Genomic DNA, 24,328 nt, shown 5'->3' with positions numbered 1-24,328 from the left:
CACTAGAGGATATCAGAATGGCAAAGGGCTCTACAACTAATTCTGATGGTGGCTGTGACAGCCTGAACCCCTCAGTTGAAAATTCTGAGCTGATATGACCAGACACAGAGGAAAGCGGTTGCTGACACTGGGCACAGAACTGCCATGGGTACAAAACTGTCATGGGAACAGAACCAGGAAGAAACAAGCTCAAGCCCAGAGATGCCTCTTGGTTGCTAGTTTTGATGCAGACCAATTATTCTTTTAAATGACTGCATTTAACTGTATTTCATCTGTGTTGTATTTATTTAAAAGAAAAAGGCGCTCACAGGCTGAAAACAGCATCTTATCTGATCACAATGATCACATCTTCTCAGATAGTATCAAAAATACTTATTCAATAGATTTTTATTGGACATCTGTCAGCACTGTTAGACACCCTGGGTGATACAGAGTCTTTGCCCTCAAGGATTTGGTACATAAAATGCTAATTACAAATTTAGTTATAAGCAAAGTAGGACATGGAAACATGACACAAAGAAGTAATAATGTCTGATGAATGTTCAGCCAATAAAAACTGGGAGTATTGGGGCGGGGTTGTTCTGGGACCTGAATCACCCTGAGGTTCTCCTAAAAAATGTAACAAGTTTCCCCATTTGGTGTATAAAATAATTCAAGCATCTCTGCATCGTTCCCTTTCACTAGAAATAACTTTGAATGAGAACAAGTTAGTGATAGTGGGAAAGGGAGAAGAAAAAGGACAGAACGTTTGGATAGGTATATTGATTTAAAAGAAGGAAGAAATGAGTTGAGGGGCAGAGGAGCAGGAGAAGAATAAAAGGGTAAAGAGAAGCAACAAAGAAAAAGAAAAATTGAAAAGAGGGTAAAGGTAAAGGGGGAGGAGGAAAGGAACTGACAGTGTCCAGAGCGGGAAGAAAAATGGAGGAACAAAAGGAGAGGGGGAGGAAGAGAGAGGGGAGGGGTAGGGGGAGGGGCAGGGAGGAAGAGGAAGGTAGGAAAAAAGATGGATCAGGAACCTCATTTTAAAGCAATTTAGAAATAACTAAATTTTTTCCCTATACACTTTATAAACACATTTTAGAAATTAAAAGAAAATCATAACAATGTACTCAATAATTATATAAATGCTCACCAAATATTTTCAGATTGTGTTAAAAAGTGGAAATTAAGGTGTGTCGATAATAATTCTTTAAAAAAAAAAAGGTGGGGGTGTTTATAGGAGAGCTGGGTGAACCAAAATTCTCTGTAGATTGTTAACTCATGAAAATTAGGAGTCACTTTTAGAATTGTATCTCAGTTTAGTCAAACAACCATTTTAAACAAAAATGCCATACTATTAGGCTGAGTCTCTTTGTAAATCTGGTTTGTATATGAAGACAGATTGAACTGTTTTAAATTAATTTTTTGGTGATGAAATACTAGTGAAATTATATGTCTTAATTTTTAAATTTTAAAACAACAACAATAAACCCCAACATAGCAACATTATCCCTGGTAACTCTGAAATACTTGTGGCAGCTCCTGAAAAAAAAATCCTAAACAGAAGTAAAGTCAATTAATCTCATCATTAGAGGTAAAATTTTTAAAAAAGCAAACGAAAATAATTTGCTGTTGAGTTAAAAATTTCTTTTAGTCTTAAAATGTATAGATGTTGTGTAGCTAAAATGGAAACTTCATGCAGTTTGACACGTAACTGATTCATTTTAAATTAAAATAATTTAAATATTTAGAAGATATGTTGATTTCAAGTACAAAATTGTCTCATTACTGTTTCCACCTTAATATTTATATATGGATTCCTTCTTTTTTGTTGCTTTTTACAATTTGTTTCATTTTGAAAAATAACATTTTTTCCTTGTCTTTTCTTGAATTACACAATTCCCCCCCAAATGAATCAGTCGTATTTTATATTTTGTGCTGCAGGAACCAAACAAAATTGTACATTATCTTTTAATCCAATGACTTTGGAGTACAAAAAATTGCAAAAGGTAATAAGAATGTAATGCGAAGGATGTTACAGACCATTTCTTCTACATGTATTAACAGGGGTTGGGTGGAGTAGCTTAATTTACTAACAAAATGAATTTGAAAACATATATTTTTAAAGTTAATAAAATAAATGATCCCCCTCCTTACCTAAAAGTTTCTACATTGTAAATCTGAACCAAAACAAAAAATTGAGAGGTTTTGTCAAACACACTGTGTGACCCACAGAAAAACAAACGATTGTACTTAAAGTTCTTTTTTCCCCTTGAGCCTCTTCTATCTCTGGAATAAATACATTTCTTTCTCAGGTCTTAAACACTGAACACTTTTGAATGAACAACAATTTGAAGGAGAAAAATTTCCTTTTCTACTTACAGTTTGCTTACATTTTATGAGATATCCTAAACACATACTTATCCTTATTTATTTGACAGGAGAAAAAGCTGCATGTGCTTTTAAACTGGAACTAATTTACACTTTCTCAAAGTTTATAGGCATTTAAAAGAACCACACTAAGACTTTAAGTTGCAAGAAGAAACAAAACATCCCAAAGTAGTAACAGTAAAAAACCAAGCAAGCAACAACAAAAGTAAATAAACAAAAACCAACCAAACAAAAAACAAATTCCTCTAAAAACTTTGAGGTTAAAGCAGCAATGTATCAGGAAATGTGAGCTTTTTTTTTTTTGTATTTTGTAGCAACCATAATTTTATTCCAAAATCGACGGATTCATTAGAAAATAAAGTGTATTTTAATGTATTTCCCTCCTAGCTGCTTTCCATTTGTTTTGTTCTTTATTTTGTAAAACATGCTAAACTTTAAAAATAGAAGAGTCAATAAGTGTTAGACTTAAAATGCAATATATATTCTGGGGATTTATGCAAAGGAGCTAACCCAAAAAAGGAAAAATTTATATTCACCAAAATATCTGTTCAGCATTGTTTACAAAAGTAAAAAATTTGATGAAATGTATGTCTAAATATCATGATTAATAATTTACATATATAACTGGACTGAATTAAAACGATAGTTATGAAAACTTGGAGGCAGCCTGGGGAAATACTTATGGTACAAATGCAAGTGAACAATGAAGATATAAAAATGAAAAAATTTGAAATCATTATAAATGGACAAATGCTGAAAAATAAACATTTACAAGTAAAATTAATTTCTATGACAATAGTGAAATTATTTTTAATTTTTCTATTTTTTTCATTTTTTTAAACTTTTTTTCTTTCCTTTTTGTTTTTCCTTTTCTAACTTAGCTTATTTCTCCAAGAAAAAAATATTATTTTATTTTCATCTTTAAAAAAGTTGTTTTATTCTCTCAAACTTTTTTTCTCTCTGCATGTATTTGTATGTTCACATTGGAGGAAAATGGATTCGAATCCTATCTTTAAAATTGAGTCAAATGTCAGTGTTTCTGAATTCAGATAATTAAATTCCATAACTAGACCAAACTGTTCTCCAGGAAAAATAAAGAAGGAAGAAGAGGAAGAGGAGGAGAACAAGAGGAAGAAGTGTAACAGTATTAACATTACTGTGTAGAATATACATTATATAGGATATGTATTATAAAGGATAATAATTATTAAAGAAAAAAAGAACATTTAATCCTGTAGCTATATTTTTAACTCTTACCCAAGTTAAGTGTAACTCTGCACTAAAGATTTATCTGTCCCAAAGAAGCAAGGTAGAAAAAAATTTGAAAATAAATACAATGTTTGATAGTAGTCTTTAATGTTAACAAAAACAAAGAAAGATGAAAAGTTATGGTACCTCAAGTCTGCCCATTTTTATCCCTAACCTAGGAATGTCAGTCTAGACAAGAAATAACCCTTAATGTGAGTGCTGGGCTCCTTCAGAAGGGAGAGATAAAACACCAATCAACGTGATTTAGTTCCCCCAACCCCAGCCTAAAATACCCAGGTCACTAAGGCAAAACTGATTTGGGGGTTAAAAAGATCTGTATCTCACTCCTGTTGTCTCCTCTCTTGTATTCCTGCAGCCTTTGCAGCTTCTGACTATACACACACATTTTTTTTGGCGGGTGGAGAGGATTAGAATTCAGTAAAACAGCTGATTTTTAAAAAAGAACTAATCAGTTTCAATTTAGCAATAATTGGTAATTTTTAATTAAATATTTAAAAGGATTTTAAAATAGATTGTTCCAGTGAATTTATATGTTCTCTTCTAGCGTTATCTTAAATACATTAAAACTGACTTCAGCTAACATTTAGCTGGTGTATTTTTAAATGGAAAAAATCAACCTAAAAGTGAACTGAATTCAATGGTTATTTTAAAAAATTTTGTTTCCCATTGACTCTAGGATAGTAAAAAGTGGACTGCATTTTATAGGAGTTTAGAGGTCTGGATGGAGATTTTTTGTGGGGTGTAACTTGCTTTTGTTTTAGGCATACAGAGACAGAGTAGTGGATATGTCCCCCAGGGAGACAATCTGAGAAGTGCTTTCATTAGCACCTAGAGACTCAAATAAAATGAAGGAAACAGCACTTAAAGTTTCTGGGAACTGGGATGCTCCTCCTTGTTCCCCCAATATAACAGAAAAGATTTAAGATTGGGGCTCCTCTTTAGGAAAAGGCCAAGAAATACAACAGCCTTTTTGAGACCATCTTTTAGTCCTTTCAAAAGTCTACACACATCACCAAGAAAAGTTCCCGGGCAACACAGCCACATGTTCTGGCCAAGATAATTTTTTCCCTCCCTGGACTCTAATTTTCATGAATTCTCTTTGCAGTGCCGTTTGTATTAGCTTGTTTTTCATTTAAAAAATGTTTATTGAGTGCCTACTATGTGGCAGGCACTGTTTCCAGCTCATTGGTTTGTTTAAAAATAATGCTTGTGATCAAGAGCTAAGTATTAAGAGTCAGATAAGGGGGGAGGGTCGGAGGTGTGTGTGTGGGGGTGGGACACAGATGTCTTCCCACCTTGTTGGACAAAAAATATTCTCTTTCCACTCAACAACAAATAGCTTCTAGTACTTTAATTCTTGTTGTTCCATGGGAAAAAAACCCCACAAAAACAAAAATCCGACAAACACGTGGCTGGGTAGAACAAAACGCTCATTGGGGAGGGTGGGCTCTAAGGTGGTGGAGGAGATAGAGAAACCGAGTTGGAAGCCCTCCCCCGCCCCCAAGTCCCAGCCCCATTTCTTTTCAGTGCGCCGGGAAAACGGGGAGGGGGACAAAGGTGCTGCGTGCTGTCTTTCAACTCCCGACTTTTTGAATGGCATACAATCGTCCGGCAGCAGAGCGGTGAGCCGAAGTCGGAGTCAGCTCAGACTCTGCAAACGAAAAATAATAACAATAAAAAAAATTCAAGGCATTCATATTGGTGTAGTCAACACGTGTTGCGGAGTCTGCCCGGGCCGCCGGCGACTGAGACAATGGGGTCGGGGACTGGGGAAGGGGAGTGACCCCCTTCCTCACCTGCCCTTCCAGCACGCGTGCCCCCGACAGAATTATTCTCCCTCCTGCAGAGTCCGGAGTAACACCCCAGTTTCCGCCTTGTTAAGGGGACTCCACAATTTCTGGGGGTCGACCCCTCCTTTTTCCCCGTTCCCTGGGCGAGGGGCTTCCAGGGTCTCCGGGCCGCGCTCTCAGCCACCCCTGGCGCCATCCCAGCCCCCGCCGCTAGAAACTCGTTGCTCTCGCTCGCCGCTCCGCCGTGGAGCCAGAGCTTGCGAGTGGACCGCGCGTCCCGCTCTCCGCCGCGTATCCGGGACTCCGAAACGCGCGGCGAGCAGCCCCCTCCCCCACCGCCCAGACGGGGGTGCGACCGCCCACGTGTCGCCCCTTGCCCAGTCGGGTCCTTCCCTCGGGCTCCCGGAGCTGGAGGATCCGGAATGAGTTGGTCAAAGCCGAGGGAAAGGACCCGGGCGGATCCGCTTCCCCCTCCCCAGGAACGGCGGGAGGGGGAGAGGAGGGGCCACCGCCCCCTCCCCTAAGCTCCCGCCCCTCGCTTCCCAGTGGGCCGAGCGGAAATTACCCCCTCCCCCCGCGGGTCTGACCTGGGGACGTGGGCGGGGCTTCGCGCTTAGCCCCCCGCCCTCCGTCCCTCTCCCGCCTTCCCGCCGGGTTCGGAATCCTGCACCCCAAACAAAGTTCCGAGACCCGAACCTAGGGCCCAGAGAGCTGCCAGCAGTGTCCTGGGTGGTGCGGGCGCTGGAAACTCCACCTGTCTGTCCCCGACTCGGAGGGAAAAGGGGACCATTCAAATCTCCACCCGGTCACTCCCTCCCTAAGACCTCCCCCTTCGGTTCGCTCGGGTTAGCCCTAGCTATCACCCCTCTTCTTTCTGTCCCACTGTCCCTCTCTCCTGGGGTCATCTCCGGCCAGTTCCGCGAGTTTCCCCCAGGACCCCGTAACGTTATCATTTAACAGCCGGACCCCGGGTGCGAACCACCCTTTCTCCCGTGGGGATCTCAAAACATGATTTCCCGCGGCTTCCTCGTTCTCCACTGGGATCCCCCGTGTTCCCAGCTTCCCAGTCCCGCGCTCGCAGGGTCCCCCGGTCGTGCATCCCCGGAGGCGGGGGAGTTTAGTGGGGCTGGGGTGGTGAAGGCAGAGACCCCCCCATTTAAACATCTAGGGAAAAGGTGGCTTTCTTTTTAAATCACCAGCTCGTGCGACCCTCTCCTGAAGACCCCAGAGTCTTCGGCTTCTCTTTGTCTATCTCGGCCGTCCCCCGCCTGTCAGTCGCTAGCAGTTAACCGGGGTGGGGTGAGCAACCCCGCCCCCCAAAACGAATAAAAAATAACCGTACATTTTACCCTTTAAGACCTGGGAGATCTGGGCTGGACCATCCTCCCCCAGTTCGGGCTGGGGTAGGGGGATGGGTGGGGGCGGGGCGCTTCCCTAGGGGCCAGGTTCTTGCAAAGGGGGAAGGGGCCATAGAGCTTCAGGGACGCTGCCCCACCGCCCCAGTTTACCACGGGGGTGAGTTGAGTTCCCCACCCTCAGGCGGGAGATTGCTGGGTTTGGCCGGAGGGCCGAGGGGCCCTGTGGCGTCGGGGGTCTTCCCCTGCAGGGTGGGTGGGGGCTGTCACCACGTGGCTTCTCCTTTTTTTTTTTTTTTTTCCGCTCCATTTTTTTTCAAGTCGATTTTATTTAGAGGCGGCGCCAGGGCGGCCGCGGAGAAACGTGACACACCAGCCCTCTCGGAGGGGTTTCGGACCGAAGGGAAGGAGCTGCGCCGCGTCGTCCGTCTCCCTGCGCGCCGCGGGCACTTCTCCCGGGCTCTCCCCGAACTCTCCCGCGACCTCTGCGCGCCCTCAGGCCGCCTTCCCCGCCCTGGGCTCGGGACAACTTCTGGGGTGGGGTGCAAAGAAAGTTTGCGGCTCCTGCCGCCGGCCTCCCCGCCTCTCGGCCTAAGAGGCTTGCCGCCCGCGTCCACTCGTTTGGCCTTGCCCGGGACCGCGTCCTGCCCCGAGACCGCCACCATGAACAAGCTTTACATCGGCAACCTCAACGAGAGCGTGACCCCCGCGGACTTGGAGAAAGTGTTTGCGGAGCACAAGATCTCCTACAGCGGCCAGTTCTTGGTCAAATCCGGCTACGCCTTCGTGGACTGCCCAGACGAGCACTGGGCGATGAAGGCCATCGAAACTTTCTCCGGTAAGAGCACAGCCACCTCCCGGAAAAGCCACAACGAAAGCCCCGAACAACGGAGACCCGCACCTTCCGGTTCCTCTCCCGCCAACTCCTCTCTTCCCGGGCCTGCGGGGCTTGGCCTCTGTACCCAACCTCGACCTACCCCCTTCGATGCCCCCTCCCTCGCTCTGCGCCCCCCACCCCCGCGCAGAAACATTCGGGATTTCCTCATCCCTTCCTCCCAGCCCGAGATAAGCAGCTCTGGCTTCCCCCATCCCTCCTCCCCACCGACGGGGCGGGAGCCCCCACTGGCAGTAGTGGGGGGGTGGATTTAGGGACACGGAGATGACCCCCGGCTGGGCGTTATTTCCACGTCCAGCCCCTCCCTGTCCGCCGGTGGACGGCCCCCCAGCTGGAAAACCCTGGCTCTCCTTCCTCAGTCTTAGGCCTTTCCAGGCGTGGAAGGGGTCCCCCGGACCGCTTGCGATCTCTCCGTTTAGCGTGGGGAATGCAGCCCTCTAGCAGGACTTGCAAGGAAGGGGGTCCTGCCTCCTGCCTAGGGCCTGGGGCTTGAGCCATTTTGATTTGAAAGTGGGGCGTGAGCGGAGTGGCGCGGCGGCGGCGGCGCCGGGTCGCCATGCTGCTTCCCGAGACGCCGAGGCTGGGCCGAGAGGCGCGCGCGGCGGCAGCCAGGCACCCTCCCCGCCGGGCCCCGCTTCGCTCCCCCAGGTCCACCCCTTCCCAAACCAGTCCCGACAGGTGACCGCTCCGCGGCTCCAAGCCCTTCTTCCTGGCCAACAGAGAAAAATAAAGTTTCGTTCTGTACACCGCCTCCCGCCCCGCGCCCCACTTTCTGAGGAACGGGGAGCCCTTTCTCTCCTAGCTCCTTCTCCCCACATCTGGGAGCAATGTAGGCAGCGCAACCACACAAATGGCCTCGCACCTTTCCCAAATCGGGATTCCAGAGCGATCCACTCAACGAGCCTCAGTGATTAAATAAAGCAAAAATTAAAAAATGAATAATAACGAATTTATAGACTCCACCATTCCTAGAGCAACCTTTTTCCCATCTGGCTGCAGAAGCCACTGCCTGGATTCCTAGGAAGATCTCGAATCCCAGTAACTCCTGAATTAGCCTAGTGTCTTTCCCCTTCCTCTTCCCACCCCCAACCCCTGTTCACGCTCTCATGGTAATTTTTTTTTTTTTTAATCTTTAGGGAAAGTAGAATTACAAGGAAAACGCCTAGAGATTGAACATTCGGTGCCCAAAAAACAAAGGTAGGAAAGAGCTCTTTTCTGGGGGGGGTGGGGGGGCCGCGGGGGTGTGCTGAGAAGCTGTGTTCAGGGGTCCATAGCGTCTCCAGTGGAAGAAACCCATTACTGGTCTTTCCCACCCCCAACTCCGGATGTTGGGGGCAGGGAGGGAAGATTGGCCAAGATCTTGTAATGGGTGGTTTACAGCTTGTAAAAAAAAATAAGTTGGGGCTGGGGTGGGCTAAAAGATGTTGCTTGTAGAATTAAAGGGGAAAGAAAATCAATAGGGGAGAAACCTTTTGGAGTTTGTTCAACTTGTGGGGCCGTTTTTTGTGGTGAACCTTAAAATCTTCGAAGAGTTCAGACTCAGGGCGATTTCTGCAACTTCGTAGCAGGCCTCATTTTCTGTTTTTCCCACTCTTTCCACACCATAATTCTTAAGTGGATTGCCCTTCTACTCCTAAGTGATGTGGAATCAGTTTCCCGTCCTCCAAAGAATCCCCTTATGCTTGTATTTTATTTATATTTCTGCAACAGGCAAAGACTTTATTTTCCATGGACCCCCCCACCCCCAATCCCTCATATCTCACATCATCCTTCTTCCCAACTGGATTTTCCAAAGAATATGCCTTGGCTGTACTATCCTTTTCGAGCCCCCCTACCCCCACTCCTTCAGCCCATTGTTACAAGGGGACCATCTGGGGTGAGAGCTTTGTGTTGAGGCTGTGAGCTGGGGCTCTTTGGAGGGTCTAGAACTCCGTGGATGAATTGAATGGGGTGTGTGTGTGTGTGTGTGTGTGTGTGTGTGTGTGTGTGTTCCAGTACCCTCTCTCTATTCTCTCTCTTCAGCAAAATGGGGTACCTCCATCATGCTTACCGAGAATTCATGGTGGATTTCAAATATTGCATTGAACTCTGAAATCTTTCCTTGAACTCTGGCTGGGAAGTGTAAGGGCAGAGTCTTTCCACTTTTCTCAAATCAGACTTTAAACATGTTGACAGTGTAGAGTTTGCTCTCATGTCCCAAGTTGAAAAGCAGCTCCCAGTAAATCTTTGATCCTCCTCACCCCCCATTTCAACTGAAAACTTGGTACAATTCAGAATAGTCTCTGGCCTTTTCCGGGTGGGTAGATGGGGGATAGTGACTGCTTTTTTTGGGGGACGATTAAGAGGGCCTAGAAAGTATAATGTAAGATAAAAATCTATTTAGTGGTTTATCTTGATATTTAAGTAACTTGGAACTATTGTGTCTATAGATCAATATGGCTTGTTATTACGTTTATAGAGCTTGCGATTTAACTTCAAATGCTTAAAATATAGTGTTATTGGAAAGGCAATTAGAGTTAGGTGTAAAGAGGTAATAAAATGGGAAGGAAGAAAAGAAGTCTTACTTGCTATTTTGAAACATTTTCTGGAGATGTGACCAAGGAAGATACACTGACACCAGCAGGTTTATAGAAAAGGATATGGATATTTGAACTGAAAGCTGAGTGTTGATGAAAAATATCCAGAATAAATGGAATTCTAAGATATGTGAATTTTTTCTTTTGCTCTTGAGGATGGTTTAAATTTTAGGGAATAAAGTGAAAAGCAAGAGAAATGGCAAAACGTGATGAAATGGAACTCAAAACATTTATATTTTTTCATGGTGCCCTGTATTTATGAATCTTTTTCCCCAAGCCATTTGCTTGCTTTTAAGCCATTTCTAGGCTCCTTCTTGTTCCCTCCAAAATGCATTACTGAGGGCTCTTTTTTGAGTTGGAATGGAGAGGGGGTTTGTGAGAAGACTGGGTAAAAAAAAATATCTGTCCACACCCATATTAAATTAGATCTTTTGTGTGTTCTCCCCCTTCCTGAAATAATTTTTTTAGCCCAAACATTGAGTCAATTGTGTTTTCTTTGCTTTTTATTTTGGTTGGTGGTGAGAAGGCACTTCATTTTTCTAGAATGAATCAATTTTTGAAGTCTCAAGATTTAAAAAAGAAAGAGTTTGTTTTCATTAAGTCAGTTTGCTCTATCATTTTGTGTCTTTGAGGAAGTATGTTGTGGTATGTGTCTTTAGTCTGTGTCTGAAAAGTATTTCGTCAGTTAGGTTTGTTACTGACTTTTTCCATCATCTCATGGATGTATAGAACAGGAAATAGTTAATTATGACTAACACATTCTAAGCAAAATGAACTACACAAATAATATTTTGTGTATATATGTACTCTTGTATTTTCCTTATGAACTCTTCTTGAGGCATTCAGTTCCAAATGAACTATGATTTCAGTTTCTAAGATAATTCATAAAAACCCAACAACTAAATGTTCCTGGTGGTTTTGTTTTTTTAAGAGGGGGAAATCAAACAAAAGATATGCTATAACAATAACTCTTAATGTATTTTGTTCTCAGTTTGAATTTGATACATATAATTTGTACCTTTTTAAGAACTCAAGAGGCCAAACACTATGCATTTCAACTGAAAACAGCAATTAGCTTGAATTTTTTAAATGAGGTGATATTAAATTTCTCAGAGATCACCATCTCAAACCCCCTTTTAGTGTTGGAATTTGGTTAACAATTTGTGCTTGTTTGTTGAGAATTTGTTTATGTTCACTGCCAGATATTGAGACAAAAGAGAAAAACCAAATACATTTAAAAACAGTTGTGGAAAGGGCTTGTATATGTTTTATTCTGAGAGACCGAGGAGTAGTTGAGGTAAAGGGGGTACCATTTTAGTGTGACTTGATTACTTTGAGACATGATTTGCTTTTTAAGGGAATTAAACCTTTGTTACGCTTGCCACTGTGGTGTGCCTTTTTCTAGAGGAATGTGACCTAAAGATAGCATATTCACTGTCAACTGGTGTCATCAAAATAAAAGGTGTTACTGTTAAGAAAAAAATGAAAGAGATGCACTGAATCATTTTTTTAAAGGTGAAATGTGTTCACAGTAAGGAATTCTAAGTTTGGTGATTTCTTTAGGCAGATTAATGGTCCTTCTTTCCTTTTCCTCTGTGTTGACTTAAAATGAGGTGGGCTAGCTCCCTTAAATTTCCACCTATTAAACAAAATTAGTTTTATAAACCATTCATAAAATTGAGAACTCTCAAAAGAAAGTGTCCAAACTTGATTCCTATTTTTGCAGTTTAATTTTCTGAAGTTAACAGCTTTAAAAATCTGTGAAGGGATGTCTTATAAATGGCAAAAAATATTTTAAATATATTTTAACAATGGTTTCTCGAGGTTCTGAAGAAATCACTGGATCACTAAACGTTTTCAAAACAACCTAAAAATTGCCTTCAGAAATGGATTTGCACTTAAGAAAACAAAAACAAAAACAAACCCACCTTGTACTTTGGGGCTGAAAATGAATGAAGAGGGGTTAAAAAACAAGGGAATGAAAACTATTAGAGCAGCAGGGTTTTCAGGCACTTTTACTTTAATGGTTGTAATTATGGATTAGTATCCAAATGAAAAAGTTTTTAACTCATAAGAGGTAAAAGATACATGTGACTGCTATTCAACAAGAAAGTTTGAAGTAGAAACAATTGATTACTCATTTAAAAAGGTTTTCTTATTAATATTACGTTAGAATTTTTTTTTTTTTTTTTTTTGCTTTACATAAGTGAAAAAAATGGTTGAATGTTAAGTTTTTGTGCACTGTTTGGAGGAAAGGTGGAAACTGGGGTACATTCTTTCCCTATTTTAATTTTCACCTAAAAATTAAACTTTGCAAATTCATAAATTAGTTTCCTTCACTGCTGGTAGAAGTCCTTAACTGTTCTCATTTGGGTGGTCAGTATTTCAAGATGAGAGTTTCCTAAGGGCAGTGGCAACTAAGTCCCTTAGAAGGCAGTGGCAACTAAGGCAGTGGCAGCTAAGTCCCTTAGAAGAATTGTAGGTTTCTAGAACCCCTTATTTTTCTGACCCAAATTAAAAAGATGAAATTTTACCATAATGGCTTCTCAGATGGAGAACTTTTTAGTAAAAAAGGGGAAGAACTGCAATTCCCATCACTAATTTATTCAAAGTATTGTTAATTGTTGAAAAGGTAAAGTTTTTTAAAGTTTTAATGGCACAGCTTTTGGTGGAAAAAAAACATTCTTATAATTATGTTTCAGAGATGAAATACATGACATTAGCAATTGGAGGAACCTTGATTCAAAGGTTCTGAGCTTCTAATCTTTTAAAATTACCTTAATATGTATCATTTTAATCTATGTATGTGGGTACTTTTAAGGCTTACTTTTTAAGAGTGTATTTATACTATACTTTAATGTGTAGCAGCCAGTTGACAAGATACTATTGAGATAGTCTAGTGAGTATACAATTTTAAAACATTTTAAAATTCAGGTCTGGTTTAGTTGAGTGAGAAGTGGGGAACAGCAAGTGCTATTTGTTGAAGTTTAAAGGTTTTGTGAAGAGTTATTTAGTGGTTAGATCTGTTGATTTTTGTGTGTGGGGTGGTAGTGGTGGTGATGGGGTTGTTAGAATAAATGTATAAACCAAAGGCATTTGAAGAACGGACATTTTCCCAGCTGTTAGAATTTAAATTAAGTCTTGTTCGTTCCCCATTCTCTTAAAAGATTCTTGAAATGTGGCTAATGTCTTCCAGAAAGTGCAGCTTAGAATTTGGGATGGGAGTGTTAGGGAAAGAAAAGGGGAGGAAAAAAGCAGCGGGGGAGACTGGAGAAATCAGACGAGTTAGTCCCGGCTTGGAAATTCCAGACGGGGAGGGGGGAGGGAGAGAGGGAGGGAGGGAGGGGAGATACGGGGTTGGGTGGATTTCCCGCTTCCCTTTTAAAGGGGAGCTAAAGGGGAGCGGCTGGAGGCTCACAGTGTTACCCACGGGAGAGGGGTCGGAGACGAGACGGGTGGTAGACTCAGCGCAGAGCAAGGCTATATTTGCTTTTGGAGTTGCCTGCCTTCCCTTCCCCTTTGAAAAAGAGAGAAGAGGGAAAGTGGCGGCGGCGCTGGAGGCTCTTCCTGGAGCGCTTGCCCCGGCCCGGCGGCCCTAACCTTCCCCGCCCGCCCCCGCGCCAGTCCCAGCCCGGCAATCTCGGCTAGCTCTGAGGTGGGGCCGCCCGCCTGCCTTCTCTTAACAAGCCCCTGACAGAGAACATCCGCTGGCCTGGGTCTCCGAAGAGGACTTCCCCTCTCAGATCCCTGAGACCCCTGGAGATCCCAGGCTGCTTGTGGCGCGCCTTAGTCCTGGGAACCCCCAGATCGCAAACCTTGCAGCAGATACCCCACGAAAGGGTTCCCCCCACCGGCTGCGGGCTGCAGACCCTTTCCAGCACCTGGGCTGCCTCAAGAGCTCTCCATTCTAAAGCAAAAAGCCAGTGGGTAAATGTGAAGTGAAAAGAGGCAAAAAGAGAGGAAGAGTGGGGAAAATAGGATGAGAGAGTTGGAGAGAAAATGGAAGTGCAAGTAGCTGTTGCTCTCTCCCAGTAGCTGAGGTCTTGGCCTGAGAAACAGAACCTTAAAGAGTTAAGTGTCAATTTAAGTAACCTGCAATCTTTACAAAATGAGCTGTTTGTGTCTGTCCACAGGTCTTGAAGGCTGACCGAAACAATAACAGAGGCAGTAATAGTAGTCAGAGGTTCTATCCATGGATTTTGTTTATCTTGTGAAAGAGAGACAACAGGCCTTCCAGTTGGCCACTGGCAAGGCTCTGAGCATCTTTCTCAGGGTCTCAGCCAGTCTTTGACTCCATGTTAGTATAAAACTGCACCCCATCCATTTCCACCTTTCCTCTCCTCCCCTCTACCTTTTAAATGCGTGTCAAAACAAAAAGCAGAAGGAAAGGTCTCTCAAACCTGTACTCAAGAAAGTGTATGCCCATTTGGTTACCGATGGTTTGGTTAAAAATGATCCTGTAAGATAACACCTGATACACACCATAGCAAGGAGACAATGCCAGCAGGAAGCTATTTAGTCCCCAGGTAGTGACTTCATTCTACTAGGAGAACTTGGGATGGCCCTTCAGCTTTTAATCAGAGGGGACTATTTACTTATTAGTGGATAGAAGAGGGGGTCATCCTACTATTAAAATTTATTGCAGAGCGAACTTTGTAACAGCTGCTTACTACCTTGCAGCACAGTAGATTTGCAGTAATACAACAGGCTGGAACAAACTTTTGCTCTAACCATAGTCGACTGACAGAATATGTGTTGATTACAGGTAAATCACAGAAAAGTAGGTTTGGACCTCATACTTTTAATACATACAGTTGGAAAAACCCTGATTGCAACACACTGAAATGTAACTGTGTGCAGAACAAACACCATCAGAAATGCAGTCCTTTTGCAGAAATCCACATTCCCAGGAGCATGGCTGATCATAAGCAAACTGCTTTTGACTGAAATAGAGAGCATACAGCTGGATGATTAAGAGAAGTTTTGAGTGGATTGTGCAGATATTTTCAAGACCCCTTAGGACAAGTCTGGTTGTTAGACAAGTGGCATTTTGGTGGCTGGAAGGCATGTAAGGGATGTGTCTGATATGGGATGGCTGGGAAATTTTGCGTATAGTTTAGAGGAGGGTTGTGGAGAAAAATCCCATAATAGAGGAGGCAGGAGAAGAGGGGAAGCTCTGCATTTTCTCTTCCTTTCTATCGCGTCTGGTTAGTGGATTCTAGTCAGTCCTCTCCACATTTCCTTATGAAAAGAGGATTAAGGAGAACTTCAATTTTTTTTTTTTCATTTTGAATTAATTTTTTTTTTTTTTTTGAGACGGAGTCTCACGCTGTTGCCCAGGCTGGAGTGCAGTGGCGCGATCTCGGCTCACTGCAAGCTCCGCCTCCCGGGTTCCCGCCATTCTCCTGCCTCAGCCTCCTGAGTAGCTGGGACTACAGGCGCCCGCCACCGCGCCCGGCTAATTTTTTGTATTTTTAGTAGAGACGGGGTTTCACTGTGGTCTCGATCTCCTGACCTTGTGATCCGCCCGCCTCGGCCTCCCAAAGTGCTGGGATTACAGGCTTGAGCCACCGCGCCCGGCCCATTTTGAATTAATTTTAGTTAAAAACTCAATCACTCATTCAAGCCAGGCCTGGTGGTTCACACCTGCAATCCTAGCACTTCTGGAGGCCGAATAGGGAAGATCACATGAGGCCAGGAGTTCAAGATCAGTCTGGCCAACATGGTGAAACCCTGTCTCTACTGAAAATACAAAAATTAGTCAGGTGTGGTGGTGCATGCCTGTAGTCCCAGCTACTCGGGAGGCTGAGGCCAGATAATTGCTTGAACCTGGGAGGTGGAGGTTGCAGTGAGCTGAGATCGCACCACTGCACTCCAGCCTGGGCAACAGAGCGAGACTGTGTCTCAAATAAAAACAGAAACCAACTCAGTCACTCATTTGGATGTTTTGGCCACTTGAAATGGAAAATGTTAAGTCTGAGTGAAATTTGATTGGATAGTTTAGTTTAGTTGATTGGATATAGTTAGGATCTTTAAGCGGAGAAATCAGAGAATTCAGAAATATGTGTGTAATGGTTGTTTGTGTGGTCTGAGCTCTTTGGCAAAGAGGAATGAGGAGGAAAGGAATCATTCAAAATTCTTAAGACTCCAGGAGGGTAGAAGTGCTGTTAGGTCAGAGTCTTAATGTCCTACCCTAGGTCTCTCACTCATCTTTTACTGGGGTCTGGAGGAAAGGTCTTCCTCCCAGGAGCATTCAGGGTTTAAAAGCTTGAGCTCAATTTCTGTAACTGTAAAGAGATGGTCCTAATAGTAGTACACAATAGCTCTTATTGTTACTATTTTGTTGTAGATATTGACTTCTCTCACTCCTGCCCTAGCCATTGTTTGTCCTCCTTTGAAGCTTTGCAGTTGTATCCTACTCTGCCCCATATAGCTGTGGTAAGCTCCATGAGTATTAGAACTGATCAAGTGTACAGATGCCTGAAAATGTGTCCATGAGAGTTTGTGTTTGAACTGTGTGTGTCAGCTTGGGCTATATATCTAAGGCACTAGGAACAGTGATGGCTAGGCATGTTGAAGGGGGTCTGTGTGTAGGGTGCTTTGGTAACTCTACCTGTATGTTGAAAGGAAAAGCCATCTTTTAGTGGAGAGAGATGAAGCTCACCAGGGCAACCCCACAGAGCCCCTAGATTATAGATTCCCCCAGTACATTCTCTGAGACAGAAGGCTTGGAGAGATGAGGCAAGCATGGCAGATAATGCTACTAATTGTTCATTAGGGGAAACAGGCCATTTATTCTGTTACCATTTATGCCCTGAACTTGGTCCAGGTTCCTAGCTGAAATTTCACACTTTAGGGCTACTATGAAAGGTACATGTAGAGTAGGGACATTGGTAAGAGGGGAACTACCTCTGCATATAAGGTAGGTGTTGTAAGAATTCAGGATGAAAGGGACTGTATGAATCCTCCTGGGGGTCTGAGGAAGGAAGAAATGAGAGCGATGTCCCCCCTCTGCTGGGATGGGTATGTTTATTTTCATGTCCTGCTCTTGGTAAGCTAACAAAATAGGCATTCAGGAACTGGGGATCCCTAGATACCCAGGGGTGACCGCACACATTGTTCCCTACTTCTTCTGCCTCTGTAGTGTCCTCACATTCTCTCCCTGGTTCCCTGGTCTGGAACCAATTCCCAAAGATGCACACAGAACCCACTTTTATGCCCACTTCTTCATTTCAGCTCTCTGCTCAAAGGCTGCATGCCGTAATGCAGGCACATGGGTGGATGCATACAAATACATACACACAGGTCCACAGCCCCAGCCCTGGGAATAAGGGTTGAACCTTCTTACTGGGATGGGGAGGAAAAGGGCTTCTCATCCGGATGTGGTTTTCAGTCTTTTAACAGGCTTGTGACTTTAATCATTTACTATAAAGGGTTTTACAATTAGTTTATGCAGAATGATGTGTGTTGCCTCTTTCTAGAGTGGCATTTGGGATTGCTTGGGGCTCGTCAACTTTCCATTAGGGACTCCTCTGAGGAGGAGAAAATGAGGGGAGACAGGAACTGAAATGGGAGCTTTTGGGTGGAGTAAACTTGTTGAGGATGTCTATTCAAAGTTAGAAATATTTATTCTACTTCCTCCTTAAGGTCTCTAAGTTGCTTGGGAGGAGAACCTCCAACTGTAATAGAGACCAGTTGCTTTGGCAGGATTTGGAGACGAAGTTCTAAATTAAAGGGCAGGCCAGGCGCAGTGGCTCATGCCTGTAATCCCAGCACTTTGGGAGGTTGAAGCGGGTGGATCACCTATCAGGGGTTCGAGACCAGCCCGACGAACATGGTGAAACCTCGTCTCTCCTAAAAATACAAAAATTAGCTGGGCGTGGTGGCTAGCACCTGTAATCCCAGCTACCGGGGAGGCTGAGGCAGGAGAATTGCTTGAACCCAGGAGGCAGAGGTTGCAGTGAGCAGAGATTGTGCCATTGCACTTCAGCCTGGGTGACAAGAGTGAAATTCCATTTAAAAAAAAAAAAAGTAAAAAAAGTAAAAAAAAAAAGTAAATAAATTGAAGAGCAAAGATAATTCTTCACAGAGAGACATGGTTGTTGGTGGCTGCAGCCAGTGTATTCCAAACAAAGACTAGATGTACTAGGATGTTGGCTGAGGAAGCAGCTAGATTCAGAAGAATGTGCTCTTGTTAAGGGTCTTCCTGAAACTTATTTAAATTTATTTAAAATCTAGCTGACTGAGGTTATCTATAGGGTTTTCTTCCTCTCTATATTTATTACTATTTGGTTAAGATATGCTGCTGCTTTTTAGAATAGAGTGGAGTGATTCCTGTCCAGAATGAGCTCTGGGTGTAGGCAGGAGGTGGAACAGAATGATCTTCACAAACCTCTAATATTTCTGTGAGATAATCTTTGTTCCACTCTTCTACCCTTGCCCCTCTTGCTGGCCATCTTGAATGAGTAGTTTCCTTTAAACTTCTAACTAAAAGAGGAATGCTGTCTGTCTAGGTCCAAACTCCTTTGCTCTCTTCTCTTAAAAGCCCCATGGTTAGCAACTGTAGCCTGGGAGTGTGTGTGGGGTCCTTGCCACTCAGTCACTGGCTGTTTGAAAAATAACTTAAAGATATATATTTACAATGAAAAGCCATGGGAGAAAACATTTAATAAGACGCTGCAGACTTCTGTGATAGTTTGCATATTGCTGCAAAAATTGGTACCTCTAATGTATTCATTGATTCATACATGCATACATTCATCCAGTTACTTTTATCCATTAAGAGTCTACTATTGCATGAGATGCCTTTTGCTTAGGTATTAGAAATACAATGAGGAACAAGTGAAAGACCCTGATCTTACAGTGCAGATGGAAGGAAATATAATTTTTTGTTTGTTTGTTTTTTTGAGGTGGAGTCTTGCTCTGTTGCCCAGGCCAGAGTGCTGTGGTGCCATCTTGGCTCACTGCAGCCTCTGCCTCCCGGGTTCAAGCGATTCTCCTGCCTCATCTCCCCAAGTAGCTAAGACTATAGGTGTGCGCCAGCATGCCCGGCTAATTTTTGTATTTTTAGTAGAGACAGATTTCACCATGTTGGCCAGGCTGGTCTTGAACACCTGACTTCAGGTTATCCACCCACCTCAGCCCCACAAGATGCTGGGATTATAAGCGTGAGCCACCGTGCCCTGCTAGAAATATAATTTAACAGATATTTCAGATATTTTTTCTTTGGAAACTTGTGGGTTTTTCTCTTTATCCTTGGTGTGTGTGTATATCTATCTATCTATCTATAAATATATATATATATTTTTAAAAATATTTTTAGGCTGGGCGCGGTGGCTCACACTGTAATCCCAGCACTTTGGGAGGCCAAGGCGGGCAAATCACTTGAAGTCAGGAGTTCAAGATCAGCCTGGCCAACATGTGAAACCCTGTCTGTACTAATACAAAAATTAGCTGAGCATGGTAATGCATGCCTGTAATCCTAGCAACTCTGGAGGCTGAGGCAGGAGAATCTCTTGAACCTGGGAGGCAGAGGTTGCAGTGAGCTGTGATCGTCCCATTGCACTCCAGCCTGGGCAACAAGAGCAAAACTCCATCTAAAAAAAAAAAATTGTAAAATACACAAAAAGGTAAAATTTAACACCTTAACCATTTTAAGTATATAGTTTAGTGACATAAACGTTCATGTCTGTGCGTGGTTGCTCACGCCTGTAATCCCAGCACTTTGGGAGGCCGAGGTGGGTGGATCACCTGAGGTCAGGAGTTTGAGACCAGCCTGGCCAACATGGTGAAACCCTGTCTCTACGAAAAATAAAAAAATTAGTCGGGCGTGGTGGTGTGAGCCTGTAATTGTAGCTACTCGCAAGTCTGAGGCAGGAGAATTGCTTGAACCCAGGAGGTGGAGGTTGCAGCGAGCTGAGATTGCGACACTGCACTCCAGCCTGGGCGAAAAGGAGCAAAACTCCATCTCAAAAAAAAAAAAAGCAACAAAAAACCATTCACATTGTTGTGTAACTATCACCTTTATCTATCTCTAGAACTCTTCATCTTGCAAAATTGAAACTCTGTACCCATCAAATAATAAATTACCCATTCCTCCTTCCCTCTGGTCATTTCCAGTAAATAGTGCTGGGATTCAAAAAAAATGGCCGTTTAAAAACTATTGCCAGTTTTACTTTTTCGGTCACCTCTTCATTCTAAAGAAAATGGAAGCCTTTGTGTGTCCCTTTCCTGCATTAAATACTGATTATTTATTGAGTTTTTATTTAGCATTATTGGGTTTTTTCAGGTGGGGAAGTGAGACATAGAGGTTGAGAGGGCTCCCAAAAGAGAGAGGTACAAGGCCAAGTCTCTGCCCTCCAGCATTTTCACTTTAAATCCAGGAAAAGCTGAGAGTACAGAGTCCAGGAGTCCACGCACTAAAATGGGAGGCACACAAACTCAGGAACAAAAATAGAGGAGGGAGGCTTTAGAGCTAATCTAGGTTTTGGAGGCAAGGCAGAAAAAATATAGGAATGGGTTAAGAGGAACCTCGTGGACCAGCCTGGCTAACATTGAAACCCCGTCTCTACTAAAAATACAAAATGCTGTAATCCCAGCACTTTGGGAAGTTGAAGCGGGTAGATCACCTGAGAACAGGAGTTCGAGACCAGGCTGACCAACATGGTGAAACCCCGTCTCTCCTAAAAATACAAAAATTAGCTGGGCATGGTGGCGTGCACCTGTAATCCCAGCTACTTGGGAGGCTGAGGTAGGAAAATCGCTTGAACCCGGGAAGTAGAGGTTGCAGTGAGCCGAGATCGTGCCACTGCACTCCAGCCTGGGCAACAGAGTGAGAGTGTCTCAAAAAAAGAAACAAAAAAACAAAACAAAAACAAACACAGCCTTGTGGATGGACAGGAAGCTGTTTTTGGGCAGACCATTCACCTAGAAGAGGGAGGCATTAAGTGAGGATTCACAGAAATGAGGCTCTCAGTTAATAGGGCAGCCACTCCTGTTTATTTCTCTTATTGAGCATCTTTGCTTCTGAGCACTGTGAGGTGGTAAGGCTCAAAAGATGAGTTCTGTCTACAATTGCAGGAGCATTTATTGAGTATCTACTCAGATCATGCTGTTACTTCACCGAATCTCCCAAAGAACTCTGAAGGTATTATCTTCATTCTACAGAAGAATCTGAACTAAGGTCACACCTTCAATAAGTAGGAGTACTGGGATTTCAAACTCAGGCATTTCTGTTTCCAAAGTTGAGCTCCCTTAGAAGGTGCGAACTCTGGAGGTTGAGGCAGGAAGGTTGCCTGAGCCTACATGTTTCAAGTTACAATAAGCTATGATGGTGGCATTGCACTCCATCCTGGGTGACAGAATGAGACCCTGTCCCCCCCAAAAAAAAAAAAAAGAAAAGGTTGGGAACAGGTGATCCTCCAATACCCAGAGAGGTGGAGGTTTTCTTGAGCTTTTTTTGCAGGGGCTGGGAAGTGGGGCGTAAGCTTAGCAGATAAAGTCAGTTGAAGAAAATTGAGATTGGATGGGTCCAAATTTTCTCCCCTTGTCTGGGTGGCTAAGATGGGAAATGGGAATTCTGTTGGAATGAAATAATACACTGAGAGGAAGCTGAACAAAGCGGAAGAAGGATCTGAGTGGTGTTAGAACTTAGGTGTCAGTCTCAGCCTGTCCTTTTGCAGATGTGTAAGGTGTGGGATCTGGGGTCACTATCTATTTTCCTGGGACTCTGTTTCCTCACCTGAATCCTCCCCATCTCCAGAAACCTCATAAAATAAGCTGGATGAGTGTTTTGAGTTCTAGGAGCCTTCATCCTTTGACGCTTCTGGAAGGTACCAGGGCTGGAGCTTTAGGCTGATCCTCCCACCCCCCCTTTTGTTTGGGTTCAACCCACGGGAAAATGGGAGCTTGGGGGGAAGGGCGGGAATTGAGATGCTTCCTTTTCCCTCCTTCTCCTCCTCCCTCCTCCCAGCAGGAAAGGACAAAGAGTTGACCTTTGTTACAAGTCTACAGAATCATAATTCATAGTTCCAACATGTTAGTTTTTCTTTCTTTCTTTACACAGGGTCTCCCTCTGTCACCCAGGGTGGAGTGCAGTGGCACGATCACAGCTCACTGCAGCTTTGACTTTACCAGCTCAAGCAAGAGCCTGAGTCTCCCAAAGTGTTGGGTTTGCTGGCACCAGCCACCACGCCTGGCTTCCATACGTTTTAGTTTCTAAAAAATCAGGAACCCAGTTACTTTTTTTTTTCCTGGCAAGTAGGAACAGGCTGCACAATGTAGTGACATTTGCTGGCCAGTGTCACCTTGACCTCTCTGAGCCAGTTTTCTGATCTGCAGAACGGAAGTAGCAATATTCTCAGTCTCCCCTGTTGTTGAGAGGCTCAACTCAGCCTCTTGTAGTGGTTCCAGATTCATAGTGTGGGCAAAGAGAAGTACTTTGTGAACTCTAAAGCACCATGCAAAGGTGAGTTATTAACAAGATCATTAATTGATGATACCCCAAAAGGGCTGAAAGGTCATTCTCACCCCCAAACAAATGCCCTACTCTGCATGGGGGCGAGTATGACTTCTATTGTGACTTTGCTATGGAGCTTCCCAGAAGGCCTTGGGGACTTTCACGGGAGGAGAGCGTTCTTCCTCTGCGGGCGCCGAAGGCTCCTAGTTCCGTGCCCCCACCCTGCTCCCAGGCCTTAGTTCCTGGCCTCACAGTGGGAGGCCTCCCGCCCCGTGCCGCCTCCTCCCGCGGCCCAGCCAAGGTCTCTAAGGAATCCCGCCTCCCGGGCCATTTTCTCCCCTCCAGCCTCCGCGGCCCCACTTCCAGCCTCTCCTGGGCTCCCTACCCCCAACCGGTTGCCACTTAAATGCTTGCAGGCCTGGTGCAGGCGGGAAGCCCCCTTCCCCCACAGGACCACCTCAGTCACAGCCCTGACCACAGGGAGGTCGGGTCTGGATTTACTAAAGGACCCCGGAGGGGGATACTGCCCCTCGCCGGCTGCCTGGCTTCGCCATGGGGTCGGGTTTCGACCGGCCGGTGGCTCTGGAGAGAGACAAAGGGCAAAGTCCTGGTCCCCACCCCCACCCCGCAGCCCCTGGCGCGGGTCCCCTCCCCCTCGGGGCCCAGGGCGGGTAGCCGAGGGCCGCTGGTGCCTGCCGGACAGGTTTGGAGCGAGTCGGGGCGCCCAAGGGGGCTTTGGCGGTAGAACATTCGAGACTGTGCGGAGCCTTGTAGCGGAGGGGTTGGGTGGCTGCTCTGTCCCCCTCCTTGTGCGCTGCGGCCTCAGCCCACCCAGAGGCCGGGGTGGGAGGGCGAGTGCTCAGCTTCCCGGGTTAGGTGAGAGGGGCTGGGGAGGGGGCGGCTGTGGGCACAGGCGGGGATAGCCCGCCCCTCAGCTGCGCCATCTCAGTTCTCAATTGCCTGTTCACGAGGGCGCCCCTCCCCCGCCTCAGCTGCCGCCGCCCTTCCCAGGCACCGCACTATCCCCCTTAGTGGTTCTCCCCACAGTCCCCGTCCCCCTCAGTCTCCCTCTCAGTCTCTCTCTCATTCTCCCCCTCAGTCCCTATCCCCCTCAGTCTTCCTTCAGTCTCAGCCCCATATCGCCGTCCCCCTCAGTGGCCCGCTCTGCTGCGCTTTCCCCTGCTCCACCGCGAGGGGCCGTGTTCACCGCCTGGGTCCTCTTGGCTGTCCCCTCCTCCTGGCCAAGGATAGGCGAGAACCATCTTGGAAGGCACTCAGTCCTCCCAGACAGGATCCTTGGTGGTAGAACATTCTAGACCGTGCGGAGCCATGGGGAGGAAGACCTACCCTGAGAGGGCACTTGAAGGGGAGGAGGGCCACGCAGGGGCCGGTGTCAGGGGAGAGACTGGCTGACGAAGCGCCCGCCAGGAAGAAGCCAGCAGCAGTGCCTGTTTCCCACCAGCAGGTCATGGTTGGCAGCTAGGGGGAGATGCGGATCCCTGAGGGCTCCTGCGCAGTGCCCGCCACTCACGGATACGCAGACGCTTGCTTGGCTGGTGCCCAGATGTTTGCCCATCCTCACCAGGGGGCACTAAGGACCACGAGGAGCACGTGGA

At 45.1% G+C, this 24,328-nt stretch overlaps 1 protein-coding gene and 1 long non-coding RNA gene across 3 annotated transcripts in view; one reads left to right on the top strand and one right to left on the bottom strand.

Moving 5' to 3' along the window:
- Positions 1-4,975: 4,975 nt before the first annotated feature.
- LOC123569370 (uncharacterized) lies at positions 4,976-6,114 on the bottom strand. Its single transcript, XR_010581837.1, has 2 exons — positions 5,436-6,114; positions 4,976-5,290 (listed from the first exon to the last, which is right to left on the bottom strand). It is a non-coding gene; the product is annotated as an uncharacterized lncRNA (long non-coding RNA).
- A 1,053-nt stretch (positions 6,115-7,167) lies between these two features.
- The window catches only part of IGF2BP1 (insulin like growth factor 2 mRNA binding protein 1), a 59,907-nt gene continuing 42,746 nt past the window's right edge, over positions 7,168-24,328 (top strand). For both annotated transcript variants that reach the window (XM_005583593.4, XM_005583592.4), the window contains exons 1-2: positions 7,168-7,622; positions 8,816-8,876. In XM_005583593.4, coding sequence (XP_005583650.1) covers positions 7,448-7,622; positions 8,816-8,876 — 236 coding nt within the window. In that variant the 5' untranslated portion in view covers positions 7,168-7,447. The remainder of the gene's footprint in view (positions 7,623-8,815; positions 8,877-24,328) is intronic.

The sequence above is a fragment of the Macaca fascicularis genome, chromosome 16, assembly GCF_037993035.2.
Source record: "Macaca fascicularis isolate 582-1 chromosome 16, T2T-MFA8v1.1".
NCBI lineage: Eukaryota > Metazoa > Chordata > Mammalia > Primates > Cercopithecidae > Macaca > Macaca fascicularis.
Note: the sequence above shows the minus strand (reverse complement) of the source record. Positions and strands in the feature narration are given on the sequence as shown.